Here is a 15,129-nt window from a genome sequence, read left to right on the forward strand (position 1 = left end):
TATAACTGCGCCACCTCCAGCTTTGAGAGCGGCTCTCAAAATACTTTTTAAGACATAGGCAACTGGCGAATACAGGAGTTGGATTTTCCACCCAGTTTAAAGGGTTTCCCACACTTGAGGTATGGGCAGGCCTTCACAAAGCTTAACTTGAACCACTTGCGATAGATAAGAGAGAATAATTACCAGGGGGGAAAGGAAATGAAAAATAGCTCATCAGAAATTATTCATTTGGAGAGAGAGAAAGCAGTGAACTGCTGAGGTGCTCATTCTGCAGGGGATGGGAGGCCCTGCCCAGCAACCCAATGGGTCTGCACAACACAACATCAATCCACAGAGAAGCTGTCCTGCACATACACACTTCCCCACAAAAGACTGCAAAAATGCCACAAAGCAGACTTTCAGTGAAAATATTGTACAGTTTCATTTTAATGATTAGGATAGTCATATTTAATACCTTTTATTGGTTCATTTTACTTTATATGCGGACTTGTCATACTTTAATAATCCTTATATTACAAAATAAATGATAGACAGGTTCAATATAAACTGCTGGAAAATCAGTCATGCTCACCTTCCAGTAATAAAAAACCCTTTAAAATGTACCTCATACAAGTCATGAACACCTTCTCAACATGATAAATCTTACACAAGGTTTCTATAAGTCAAAATACTTTATCTAAGTCTATACAGTCATTATGTGGCTCTCAAAACTCTATACATGATGAAATAGGACTTGGACACACCCTCCCATAGTCCCATGTGCATAGAGAGTTTAAAAGCTAAACTTGCAATAGCTCACATTTAATTTGAAGCAGGATCTCCATGAAATGCAAGATAGATCCTAGCTGATAGCAAACTCCTGGTCTCATTCCGAGGCAGAAGCCCAGGTGCCAAGTAATAACGGAACAGGTGAAATGAAAGTGAAGGAAACTAATACACTCTCTTGTAGTGCAATGAAAAGCAAGTCCAAAATGAAGAAAATGTTAGCTATCATTAAAAAGGGAGACACTTACCTTAAAACTGGACTCAAAATCTGTGTTCACTTTGAACATAAGCCCAAGTCGTAAATGAATTTCCTTGGCGCGGCAAAAGCTGGGATCAACATAAAGCACCTCCCGAAATGCTTTAATTGCCCTGCGGGGAAATAACACTGAAATGTTTAATCTAGAATATTTTTAAAGGGCATCTGAGAAGACCAACTCATTATTCCTTGAAGAAAATTACTCAGAAAGAAAGTGCAAAGGAATTCTGATAATTCACAGTCATACCCAGATATTAAATTAAAACATGTACATCTATTCCTCTAAGACACCTTAAGTAATAAAATATTGAATAGCTATGATATACTTACAAACAGAGTGTTTACATTGGTTCATTGAGTTTAAAAACCATTTTAGACTTTTTTAATATTTTCATTTTAGAACAATAATCTGTTGAATATATTATTAAATACTAGTAACAAATGAATAGCAGGCCTTAAGTGTCCACATCATCAAGAAGAGAAAGATTTAAATCAAGTTTCCTATTTTCTAATTCATGTATTCTGATAAAAATGTGCATATTAATTGGTTGCTATAGCAATTAAAATATTCATTTACAACTAAATAGTAGATTTTATAATGCTAGGAACATACCGTATTTTCCAGCATAGAAGACGACTGGGCGTATAAGACGACCCCCCAACATTTCCAGTTAAAATATAGAGTTTGGAATATACTCGCCATATAAACTACCCCCACCTGCAACCAACTAGAGGCTGCCAGTCTTTTCATCCCTGTACGCACACCGCAGCTCTCACAGGAGCCTCGCACTGCAGTCTCGTAGGAGGATCGAGGGGGGGGAGGGATGGACGGAGGGAGGGAGGGACTTCAAAGCCCTGCTTGCCTCATCCCTCCTCCATCCTCGGCGGCAGCCAGCCCCTTGGAGCAGTGCCCGCCAATGCTGGGCGGGAGGTGGTGAAGGTGTTTTTGGCACTCGCCAGGCGTCTCTTCAGACGGGACGGGAGGGGAAGTTGCAGGGGGTGTGGAGAGAGAAAGGAGAGCAGCCGGAAGAGTGACGACTGTCGGCTGGGAAATGAAAGTCAAGCCTCGAACCACCACCACCCCAGGCCTCCTGTTTCTGGTCCTCTTCGTGGGGTGGGGGCGGAGAGGAGGGGCAGGGACTGGCTGACTGCTGCCACCGCCCCATGCAGTGCCAGGGCTGGCGGTGACCCCAGTGGGCTCCCCGTGCACTCTGTGCCCCTCTTGTCATGTTTGTGGTTTGGGACAAGGCGGCAAGTCCATGCACCAAGAAAAGCCACGCGCCCTCAAGCCCTGCCGCAGACAGCACGGGCCCCGGCTCCCAACGCCTCTTTGCTCGCCGCTCCTTGGAGCAAGGGAGATGGGCCCAGAGCTGCCGGACCTGAGGCGAGGCGAGGAGCAGGCACAGGCCAGAGCCCCCCAACCTAACGCCCGCCAAGCGCCGGGGCAGAGTACGCACCCCTCCGCTGGCTCTGCCGTCGCAGCGGCAGCAGCCCGAGGCAAGGCGAGCGAGCCCCGATCGGCTGTCCAGCAAAGCGGCAGACTGCGCTCACCAGCTCCCTCTCATCCATACCAACAGGTGACTCCGCATCGCCACACTCATACCCGGCGTATAAGACGACCCCCAACTTTTGAAAAGATTTTCCTGGGTGAAAAAGTCGTCTTATACACCAGAACATACGGTAATTCTACCATTTTGGTCAAATTGCTCATATGCTTTTCCCACTATAATACATCTTCTTAGGGAATGAAGACAATTGGGAAGTGAATGGATTTTGTTTGTCTCCCTCTGTAACATGTAAGGTCAGTAAACCAAGTCACTCACTTGAAGATTTAATACCCAGAACGTTTGAAACTACAACACATGATGCAACAAGATGTTAGAAGTAGAAAGTACGTTCATCCACCTACCACTGAAATGCATTATAATGGAAGTAGACCAAGCCAAGGCCATACAAAAAGGCAGCGTTCTGTAAAAGAAAACACATTTTTAACTGACACACATAAATAAATGCCTGCATTTTTCTAAGAAAGTATCAAAAACTGTATTGTAGTACAAAACGATATTTTAGGCACTGCTTGGCAGAATGAATGGTGATCAGAATAAAATGTTACTCATATTAGCAAATTTTACAGTATTGCTACATTACTGAAATAATGGGGCATGTGAATTGATAGATCAATAGCATTTCTCATTCATTTAAATTGAAACAATGAAAAACTGCTGTCATAATCCAACTTGCAATCTAGTGCTTTCCTTAGACAGAGCATATGTTTTAAAACTGTGGGGTGACAAGAGACACCCGCAAGATACAGGACAGAATTGCAGTCAAATGGAAGAGGCTCAAGGTTAAACGACACACTGTTTTATTATCTTAAGTATTCTCTCTGTTGACTAGGTGTGTACTCTGGAATAGCCATACTTTGCTTATACACCTTTCATGGACCTTCCTTGTGGCACCATTATTTAATTATTGTTCTAGTGTCTCCATTGAAAACTGCCTGGAAGCCAGTTAGCACTCTTGCAGCTATATTGTGTGCCAACTGGAACCACATACTACAGACATATTGCCAGTACTTTATCACCTTCACTGGCTCTCACACAAAACCTAAGATCATCAATGAATGCCCTTCTCCAAGTGCTCAAACTGCTCTAAGGAGGAAACTAAGTACCATATTGACCTTCCTGTGGAAGGACTTCTGCTTGCAAAATGGGGATTCCCCTACTGCCCTTGCATATTTGGCTAGGGAGGAGGGCCGGAGATCTCCCAGAACAGGGTCAGTAGGAGAGGGTGGGATCATTCCATCTCACAAGTTGAATTCCACCCTCTGTATTTACTCAGCCATTGCAGCTTCTATGGAAAGCAGAGTTGTTTTGGCAATTGCAACTAGAAGAAAATGTCTTTAGCTCTGACTCCAGAAACAGCATTGCCCTCCCTACAAGTTTATGCATCTCAAAGTAACACGTACTCTCAACCACCCAAGAAAGTGCTGCACATAGTTCGACAACCACTGTTCTCCGACCCTCCAACATAAGCTGAAGATTAGGAGTTAACACAACTGTACTGTATTGAATAGTGCACACTTCCTTTTTAATGAGTCAGGCCAAAGATATAAAGCAGTGGTAGTATGAAGACCCATTTATGCAATGGGTGGATGAGCTAAAACAAACACCAGGGTTGATGTGGATGCAGGAAACAAACAACAGAGAACACTAAAGAGAAGAGACATATATCCATAGACAGATGTAAGACAAAGAAGTTGTGAGACAAAAGAAGAAGGTCAAGAGAACAGCACAATTTACGTTTAAAAGCAACAGCTCATCTTTCCAGGCTCCTAACACCTCACCTAAAACCAGAAGATACAGAGGGTCAAGCATGACAACCTGTCATTTACAGAACTCTGTATCTACAGCTCAGCACTAACAGCAGCTGTCATAAGAACATAAGAGCAGCCTGCTGGAGCAGTCTAAATGGTGGCCAAGCAGATGCCTATGGGAAGCCAGGAAGCAGGAATAAGTGCAACAACGCTCTCCCAACATATGATTCCCAATAACTGGTATTGAAAGGCATAATGCACATCACTTGACACTTGCTTACACTGAATCACATTTACCATTTTAATTCCACTTTACCTACTTTGGAAATATGCTTTCAGAGCGCCTCACATATCTCTTTTTGTTTTAATCAGCTTGAATAATTCTGCATCATCAATGAACTCCACTTCCTACATCACTCCATTGGGAGAACCATCCATTTATACTTAATCTCCACTTCCTTAACCAGCTACTGCTCTATCCACTTTCATTCTCGCTCTCCTGACACTGAGACCAGGATAGAATGAAACATGTAAAGAGCATATAAGTGTAAGTCAGACCTGAGGAGGGGTACAGAGAAGACCAGGAAACATCCCCCAATTTAGCAACTCCAACAAAAATTCAGCCAAACAACGCTCTACTTGACTCAACAGTTTCTGATATAAATCAGTATAATTAAATAATGGGATGGTTTTTCATATAATTGATATCAGTTCTATTCAAGAAACAAATTTTATTTACATGAATTCATGAGCTACACTTCAATAACAGGACTGTAAAGGTTGCATACAATTTCAAAACAATAAAATCAAGAAGAAAATCACAGTAGCTACAGCATGACCAAGGTGGCCTTCACTGGTCAGCAGCCATCTATCTTCAGATGACAGGTGCTACTGGTGAAAGAGGTTCTCAGATGAATGAAGCATATGGGCAGAGCACTTTGAACTGTGTTCTGAAACAAACTGGCAAAAAATACCACTTGTGAGATGTATTCCATATAGCCAGTCCCAGTTAAAAATTCAGTAGTTGTAGGTTATATTGAATGCACTACAGTACCTCATAATGCTTTTGTTATTTATTATAAAGATGTTATACTCTGCCTTTCCATACATCATTCAACTAACAACAACAGAGATAAAGATAAGATTACAATGGTTGTTGAACTAGCTTTGTATTATCGTACTTCTTTATAGAACAAAATAGATTCAAAGATTCATAGGATTGTAGAGTTGGAAGGGACCGGGGGTGATCTAGTCCAACCCCCTGCAATACAGGAATCTTTTGCCTAATTTGGGTCTCCAACCCACGACCCTCAAATGAAGAGTCTCATGCTCTACCTCTTTGCACTCTTTGGCTGCCGAAGATGAGCGGTGTTTCAAATCTATCAGTCTGTATTTCTCTATAGCATAAAAATATCCTGGGCATTATAAAGAGGTACAATTGAGAGCCTCTGCCAATATGTAATGAATATGTGCAATATTCATTACATATTCAACAAAATTCTGAAAGCGTTACCATGGTAAAGTGTTATTTAGTTCAGAATCATGGTCATGAAATTTAAACCAGGGTAGGTATTATTCAAGAAAAGTGTGCTATACAAATTTTCAACTCTTCTCATTCTAAATCCTGGAGATTTGTAACAATAAGAAGACATCCTATTAAAATCAGTTTTACAGCATCTATAAAGCCCAAAAGAGGTTAAGCCCTATTTCAACAAGTTCCAACTGCAATTCAGGACACTTTATTACCACTTCCACACATACATGGTTTGAATTACTAGCTTATGTATGTTTCTCCATAACAACATTTCAGCAAAAGAGGTCATGAATAAATGTGGGCATACAATAAGCAAGACTATTTCCTCTGATATAAAACTTAAAGAGTCCATGCAAGGATTTATAGAAGCAATGAATGCTCCATATCTTCTGCCAATATGAAGACCGGGGGCGGGGCGGGGCGGGGGCGGGTTCCTACTAATTGTGTAAGGAATCCCCCAAAGCTAGGTCATCAAGACAGAATAAAGTATTGAGGGAGAAAGAAATCGGGAAGCATCCAGTAGATAAGTGCTGTAATAATAAATTACTACAATTGCTTTCAAACTGACTACGTAAATGTATTTTCAGGTTGCACAGATAAACATTCTTGAAATCTTAATCAATCTTGAAGTTTACCACTTATCTGGTTCCGCCCCCCCTCCCCCCGGTAAAATTGTGTAAAATGGGGAGCACCCTCTAAAAAGCCTCTAAATACCCAATTCAAAATATCTAAAGTTGAAGCTCTGGGGCTGGCTGGAGGATGTACTGGAAGGCGGCTACGCTGCCCCTCTACCCCACGCATCAGCTGTTACACAGGGATGCTGAGCAGCCTAAACAAAGCCCTGCAACATGTCAGATCTCTTTGGGACTTCCTCCACCTTCACTGACATCCTCTTTTTTTTTAAAAAAAATAATTTTTATTAACCAACCAATCTAATCAAATCACATCACATCACATAAATTCCGAATTACAAAGCCGAATTTTAAATTTTTGTTGAGGGGACCCATATTTCAAGTTTCGAAGGGGGATTCCGATCATCTTCTTGTTACTGTGTTCATATTCAAATCAGTCCAAATAAAGTTCATAATTCTATCCAGTCTTATCTTGCTGTTTCCACATCTCATCTTATTCATACATTTTTTCTTTTTCTTTATGATCTCTTCTGATAATCTCCTTAAGCAGATAAACACCAATTATATCCTGTGTGGATTTTTCTGTTCGACCAATCCTCATATCGTGATGGTTTCCATATATCATCACTTTAATAAATAACATCGCTCTTTCCATCATTAATCTCAGGATCTATCGTTTTTGAGTCCCACTGAGGAGTCTCACCCACAGTATAAAAACAGCTCTTTTCCTCCTCCCAGACTCAAGTCCTCCGACAGAGCTCACCAATATGGCGACGGTATTTTTAACTGCGTCATTCCAGAGCTCTTAAACTTTCCACGCTCTTCTTAAAACATGCTTTGGTTAGAAAAATTATCTCCACACAGACGTAAATCCACAGCTTAAGTCATTAAAGCGGCATTTCTGACTTGTGAGGGGGGGGGTTCTTGTTTTATCACCTAGAGGGAAGAAAGAAAGGTTTTTTTTCCCCTCCCCCATCAGTCCCTTTGCCATACCGAGTCTTAGCTGTCTTCTCATGATTGATTCTTGTTCCTCCGACTCTTCTTGTTTATCAGAGAACTCTTCAGTTAGCAGTCTTTACTCCCCCTCCTTCCTTGAAATATGTGCGTTCACTTCTTCCTAATTGTTCCTTTTGAAGTTCTTGCAGCTAGCGGCGCGGATCAGAGACGGCGTCCAGGAGCGCCGAGATCCACAGGGGGGCATTCTGCCTAGTGCCCCCATCCCCTCAAATTCGGGGGTGGTATAGGGCACAGCAGGCATGGCCAGCCCCCCCCCCAATCCTGGGGGGGTAGGGAGGCTATTTACTCCCATCACAGCCTCCTAATTACCCCCTGTGGGTCGGAGAGATGTTATTGTCAGCCATCTTCCGATGCGCCCCTAGTGGCCCCTCCACCTTCACTGACATCGTCTTTGGGCTCCAGGAAGGGTCTCGTCGTGAGCCACAAGGACTCTCCCAATCTTTCCCTGCAATTTCCTAATATGATTCTCTTTATTTCCTGGTGCCGTGCATATACATGGTTGAGTAGAACATGTAGGTGGGGGGATGGCCGTACAAGAGACACATGAGTTGCAGCAATATACATTATGAAAGGATTTTGAAGTTCCTAAGTCTCTTTCCTGTATTTCTCTTTTACCCTTCAACTATTTTTGAACCAAATCAATTTTGATCAACTGCTACAGTCACTTTTGTGTGTTTATAGAATGACATAATTAGCGGCAGAATAATACAGCACTGAATTCTCAACTATCTCTGGAGAATGGATTCTTAATTATTTCTCTAGGCACTCCAGTGAGACTACTACCTGGAAGATTTTTATTGCATAAGATGTTCCATCCAGATTCATATATAAACAGTTTTACTCTAAGGGAATGTGTAAGAAGCACGATGATAAACAGTACAGCTCTCCCTTACACTGTGCAAACTTGATTGTATCATTATCAGATACTGAAACCTTTTCACAGGTCGGAATGGGCACTTTCCTAAGACCACCCAGTATGTGATGTGAGTCTCTGAGCTACTTTTGTAAGAAAAGCAACCAATATGTTTAACTAATTATATATTGTGCATTTTGAATATGAGAAGGGAGAGAAGCCCAGAAAGAGCCTCAATTATTGCTCTATTGTTACAAAATATATCAGATGCATACCCCACATGTAAATACTATAAATTAGAACAGAATCTCCTTCTGAAAATGAAGGCACTGAAAGCAACATAATAATGTGACTGCATTTCAACATCTGTTGCCTGAGGGGATATCCATGAGAAGAGAAATGCTTTCCCATTATCTTCACCCAGTTTGCAAGAGATGTAGGAAGTGTGGTGCCACTGATAGATCAGGCCAAAGTACAAGTCATACTGATCATCATCCTGAATGGAAAATAATGCTAAAAAGAAATGGCTTATGGAATACTGTACGTAGCCCACCTAGTTTTCAGTATCATCAGTATATTTTAATAAAGCTCTTAAATGTGTGGAAAAATATGTTTTCAAGTACAGTGTGTCTCTGGAAATCCTAGTTAAGTACAAAACACCTAGAAAACACCTGCTCAGTTTTACGGAGCTGTAAAGATGTGTATTCTAAAAGGAGTGTTTAAATCAGAGTTACATTCACAATTTACAGGCTTAGACAGATTTATGGGCAGCATACACTATTTCTACAAGCTCTGCATGAACAGTTAATTTTACAAACTTCGATGAGATCCCACTACCTATCTTTGGCATTTCTAATTGGTATATTCTGAAGTAATACATATAAGTGGAATGAACTGAAAATTCACAGTTATTCCATTATTTTTAATGCCAGACTTCACCTTGCAATTTCAATTTAGTTGTACAACATGGCTGCATAAGGCAAAGTTGGGGAACCACTGACCCTCTAGATTTTGCTGAACTACAACTCTCATCAGCCCTAGCAAGCATGGTCAGTGGCTACTGATGATGGGACTTGTAGTTCTGCAACATTTGGAGGGCCAACGATTCCCCACACCTGGCCTAAGATAATTCCTGCAACCTTTCAAAGTCCTCCAAACCAAGTACTTCAAGGTAAGAAATATTACAGGCAATATCCAACTAAGTCATACTGTGAGGACACCAACTAAAATCAACGGACAAGTTACTTAAGTCTACAAATTCCTATGGGTCTACTCCAAATATGACTAACGGCAGATATCACCCTGTAGAGCAAACTTTGAATTTGAGAAGGATACTTCTCAAATTCCATTTTTCAGAAGAAACTATGGAGGGAGGGACGAGATTAATGAAGAACCAAAACGAAGTACATACTTTATTGGCATCAACACCTAATGACACCCCTCTTTTCATGTTCTTTCCCTTTCTTACAAATACAGCTTTTAAAAATGTAACTATTTCCAAAATCACAAATGTGCAGGAAAAATTAAAATAAATCAATTTATAAGCTCTATTCAATAAGAATGCAAAAAATCTTAACCTGTTAAGCCAAATCTAGCATTAATATTTTATGCACCATACGCCACAGTGGTTACTTTTTTCTTTATTCAGAGTGGCAGATCATATAAACCCATTTATTTATTTTTTAAATCACCTCAAAACCAGAACCACTGCAAAAGATAGGTATATTCATCACCATTGTGACTGACTTAAGTTGAGCTGGTATCTTAAAATTCCATCACACACAATCCAGTAATTTAAAGCTCCAACATAACTGAATGATTCTGAATATATATGATTGTATATATGATCAAACACATTTTAATTGTGTCTTGAGACACCCTGAATGCCTAATATTGAGGCAAAAAATAGAAATGCTTTAATAAATATATATTTTATTGTGGGGGTCAAAGCTCCCGCAATCCCTAGGAGCTGACTTCTATGACACAGGCAGAAACCTGTGTCCACACTGGGTAGCCGAAGTGTCAATCACCAGACAATCAGAAAATCCCAACACCCATCTGCTGCCCCTTGCCAGTTCTAAGGTGGAGGAGGACAGCATGAGTACTTCAATTTATCATTGACCCTATCCTGTGTTCCGAAGATGCTGTCTAAAATCAGGGACCATACCACCAAGGCCATCCAAAATTGATTGACCCTCTATGAAGGAAAATAACTGCAAGTTAACTTGGTAAAGAATAATACATTGTACAACAACAATGAACGCAGAAAAGAAGATGGTGTAAGAAAATATTGCCCAGTAAATTTTAGCAGCAGTCTTAGGTCATCTACTGCTGAACACTTCAGACCTGAAACTAGCAAAAACAAAAAGCAGGCACAGCCAGCTACATAATACCATCTCTGAAGTTTGAGCTATGGTAAACAACAGTGTAGACAAACAATATAGCAAAATATTGTGGCACTGATACATATAATCTACTATGTATAAAAACTGGAGTACTGTTTGAAACAAGATTACTTTTTAGAAGTATAACTTATACATACCTTCCAGTAGTCAGATTGTAAACTGTAGTACCTCTGGTATGCAGATAATGCTGCAAAAGAAAGAATATTTTTTAGAAAACAAACTCAAAATTTTAGTAGTTATAACAAGGTTATTTGCTGACTCCAGATATAATGATAAACCTTGATCAACTTAGTTAACAGGACAAGATCTAACCATGAGAAGTGCTCTTCCTCCTCCCACCCCTCTTCTCTGGAACACAAAGTCCTCTTTCCTGGTTATCTGTTTTAGGAAAAAATGTTCACTAGGTTTTCTATTTAATCAAGGTCCAGAAACCATGGGTTAACGCTAAGTTCCATCTTTGGTTAAACAGAGACTCTGATTATCAGTGCCAGTTAAATGCTTTACTATACTTTAAGGGGGTATTCATTCCCAAAAAAGGAAAGGGGAGTGCTTATTTATACAATGGGTTTCAATAGACAATCCTATGCAGGTTTACTCAGAAGTAAGTTCCATTGTGTTCAATGGAATCTTGAATGAAAGAAAATATTATGTCTGCAGCAGTCCAATGTAGATCACAACCTCACCCAAACATGATATTTAACAGATATTTACAGTGATAAACCCACAAGCCTAAAATCTTAAATAAAAACTGAATTACTAGGAATAATAGAAGGAAAAATGAAGAGTAGCTGTTTTTATGTACTGCCATAATTTAGGAGTTTGATTCAACACGCGCACACACACATTTTCAAAACTGGTTGCATACTTTGAGCAAAATAACCACACAATATAAACAGTGTTGATAGTTCTTTTACTTTCCTTCCAGTATTTTTTTATTGCTCATCATTTCTACACAGTCATTATGAAGCACATTATGTCTCCTAGCTCAAGTCATATGATGAAATTAACTCTTGCTAGTTGAAAGGCATAACATTAAATTGCATTTGCTCGAACTATTTGGTGAGGATAGTTTTCAATCAAAATCTGTTCATCATGACACAGGCATCTAGGATATCTAAATCCCTCCATCCATACTCATAATGTTATGGGAAACCCAAATGCTTTCCTTTCCTTTATCTTTTAAAAAGCATAGTTGAAGTACTTTTCAAAAGCCAAGAATTTACATCTGAATAGAATACAATCTATATGAAATGGATTTTTTAAAATGAAATTAGGCCTAAATTGGTTGCTTTAAAATAATTGTTTTTTAGACTTACAGTTATTGTTTTGGGGAATAATAAAGCAAAAATAGAACAAATTCTTACAGGTAATATCCAACCAAATATTCAGAGTAGACACATTTAAGATGATAAACTTAAGTTACTATAATGAATGTTAGGCATCATCCTATATGACTAAAATAATACATCTTAAGAAGAAAATGAACACAAAATGTTAACGAATAATTAGAATCTGTCTAGGTGTGGGGGAACCTCTGGCTTATGCAATGAATTTGGGCTGAAAGGTCTTCCCATTTGACCTGCATTTGGTCATTTCCCACAAAGCAAGACCATCTGTACCACTTCTGAGATCATATGTGACATCAGGTGTCAGAAAGCAGGACTGGATTCCCTATGCATCAGCTGATGCATGGGAAATTAACTCTTCCTTGGTTCAGGTGCCCAAGTGGTGAACTCTCTCACACACTTAAACCTTGCAGAAAACAAAATTTAACCCCAGCACCCATTAGCTGATGGGTGGGGTCTCAACCCTGTTGTCACTATCAATTCTAACCTTGCTGGGCAACTCTGACAGGTGGGTGATAACCACCTGACATCATTATGACATCAGAAAGTTGAAAAGTGGGTAGTCCTGCCGCCTGTCAAAGTTGGTTCACAAGGTGGGGAGAGATAAAAGATCTGGCTCACTGGACCAAACAAGTTCTCTACTGCTGGATTAAGGGATTTGTCTATTATTATGAAACAGCAAGAATACAAAAGACCAACCTGAAACCGTAGCTAGAGTTTATGCAAGTACCTCACACTGCTTCTCATACACAATTTACACTATTCAAGATATTAATGGTGTATCTATACCACAGACAAACTAACTGAATAGTAATTCACTACACCAAGGAAATCCTTGGAAATGTAATAAGACTAAGAATCATTACTTTTCTACATCTTCCAGAATTCTTTGGGGGATGCCTGACAGTTGATAATGCAATTCTTTTCATGTAGATAACTCATGAGAGGTCACAGAATCATGTATTTCATAATCTTCTGTGGGGAACCTAACAGAATTTCAGGAAATATCAAAAGGAAATTATATGCATGAAATCCAAAATTACCAAAATTATGTGGATTATTCTTGGCAAACTCATGTTGCAATAATTCATATATAAAGGAAAGGCAGTTCTCAAGTTCTCATTGTATTCTAGCATGTCCAAGAAACAAAACCCAAGGTTCAGATATATATATAAGCATTGGTACATAGGCAGGTAAAGTCCTCATTCAAATAGTTTCTTTGACGTTCCCCTTAGCAATCTCCATAGAATGGAAGCCATTCACTTCTATATAGAAGACTGCCCAATATTGCACTTGTGGACATTTTTCTGGTGGTGAGAAAAACAATCTTTGCTCAACACTGGTTGATCATTGCTTACTGACAGGAATCTCTAAAGGAAGCATTATGCCTGTGGATTGGCTAGTATCATTCCCCTAATCAGCGAAGTGCTACCACATATGAGCATTTTCAATGCTAAACGGACTTAAGAAAAGTCAGAAATGACTCCCTGTTGTCCTAGGGCAAGAGAACCTACAAGTTAGCAATCTCGAGTCTTTCATATAGGGAAACTGGGAAAAGGAGTTGGGTTCCACATGCACAATTGGATGTTTCTCAGGATGAACAGTGGCAGATTAAAGCTTCAAGGATGTACAAGAAAAGAGAGCAGGGCTGATGGGGGAGGAAAGCCTTCTGTTCAGCCTGAATACACACTGGGGGAAGAGAGAGAAAGAGGCATGAAATTTGTGTTAAGTGAGCATTCCATTTCTCCAGACCTTATAATTATAGTCTGTGTCAGAGTTTTATTTGATAACATAACCTGAAGACTTTTTGTGTGCTTTAAGAATAAAAAGTACATTATGTGTAATAATGTAAGTCTCCATTTCTGAACATGTACAGTGTTAAATGCAGTTCTGACAGTGTTGGGAACTGGAAAATATGAGGACAAACAATCAGAAAGACAGCAGAGAAACAGGGGCAAGTAATAATTGATTTGACAAGCATAAAATCACAGAATCATAGACTGTAGAGTTGGAAGGAATCCCAAGGGTCATCTAGTCCAACCTCCTGCAATGCAGGAATCTCAACTAAAACATCTGTGACAGTTGGCTATTCAACTTCTGCTTTAAGACCAACATCTTCCGAAGGAGTTCATTTCACTGTCTGACAGTTCTAATCATTAGAAAGTTCGTCCAGTTGTTGAGTTCGAATCTCCTTTCCTGTAAATTGAATCCAATAGTTTGGGTCCTACCCTCTGGAGCAGGAGAAATCAAGCTTGCTCAATCTTCCATGTGATATCCTTTTAGATATTTGAAGGCGGCTATCATATTCCCTCTTCTCCAGGCTAAACATACCAAACGCCCTCAACAATTCCCCATAAGGCTTGGTTTCTAGACCCTTGATCATCTTGGTCATCCTCTGCAAACATTCCAGTTTGCAAATATCCTTATTAAATTGTGATGCTCGGAACTGGACACAGTACTACAGGTGAAGTCTGACCATGGCAAAATAGAACAGTACTATGATTTCCCTTGATCTGGTCACATCTGTTGATGCAGCCTAAAATATCATGAGCTTTTTTGGCTGCTGCAACACACTGTTGAATCATTTTGCTTAACACGAGGTCTACAAAGACGTCTAGCTCTTTCTCACATGTATTACTAGCAAGCCTTTTCACATGTACGACTGTCCTTCAGCTTATATTTGTGCAGCTAGTTCTTCCTAGATTAGTGTAGAACCTTACATTTGTCCCTATTGAAATTCATTTTGCTAGTTTTGGCCCAGTTCTCCAATATATTAAGGTTGAATCCAAATTCTGTCTTCTACAGTATTAGCCACGCCTCCCAAATTGGTATCATCTTCAAATTTAATGAGCATAGCCTCAAACCCTTCATCCAAGTCATTTATAAAGATGTTGAACAACAACGAGCCCAGGACAGAACCCTGTGACACCCCACTTGTCACTTTTTTCAGGATAATGAGGAACCATTAGGGAACACTCTTTGGGTTTACAAATCCACCTAACAGT

At 39.9% G+C, this 15,129-nt stretch overlaps 1 protein-coding gene across 4 annotated transcripts in view; it reads right to left on the bottom strand.

The window, feature by feature from the left end:
- KDM6A (lysine demethylase 6A) overlaps nt 1–15,129 on the bottom strand; it is a 103,520-nt gene that overhangs the window by 57,246 nt on the left and 31,145 nt on the right. For all 4 annotated transcript variants that reach the window (XM_083437277.1, XM_083437276.1, XM_083437279.1 and 1 more), the window contains exons 4-6: nt 10,916–10,965; nt 2,931–2,989; nt 1,014–1,134 (exon numbers count right to left, since the gene is read on the bottom strand). In XM_083437277.1, coding sequence (XP_083293403.1) covers nt 1,014–1,134; nt 2,931–2,989; nt 10,916–10,965 — 230 coding nt within the window. The remainder of the gene's footprint in view (nt 1–1,013; nt 1,135–2,930; nt 2,990–10,915; nt 10,966–15,129) is intronic.

This window comes from Podarcis tiliguerta (assembly GCF_965153285.1).
Source record: "Podarcis tiliguerta genome assembly, chromosome: 4".
In the NCBI taxonomy this organism is placed as follows: Eukaryota; Metazoa; Chordata; class Lepidosauria; order Squamata; family Lacertidae; genus Podarcis; species Podarcis tiliguerta.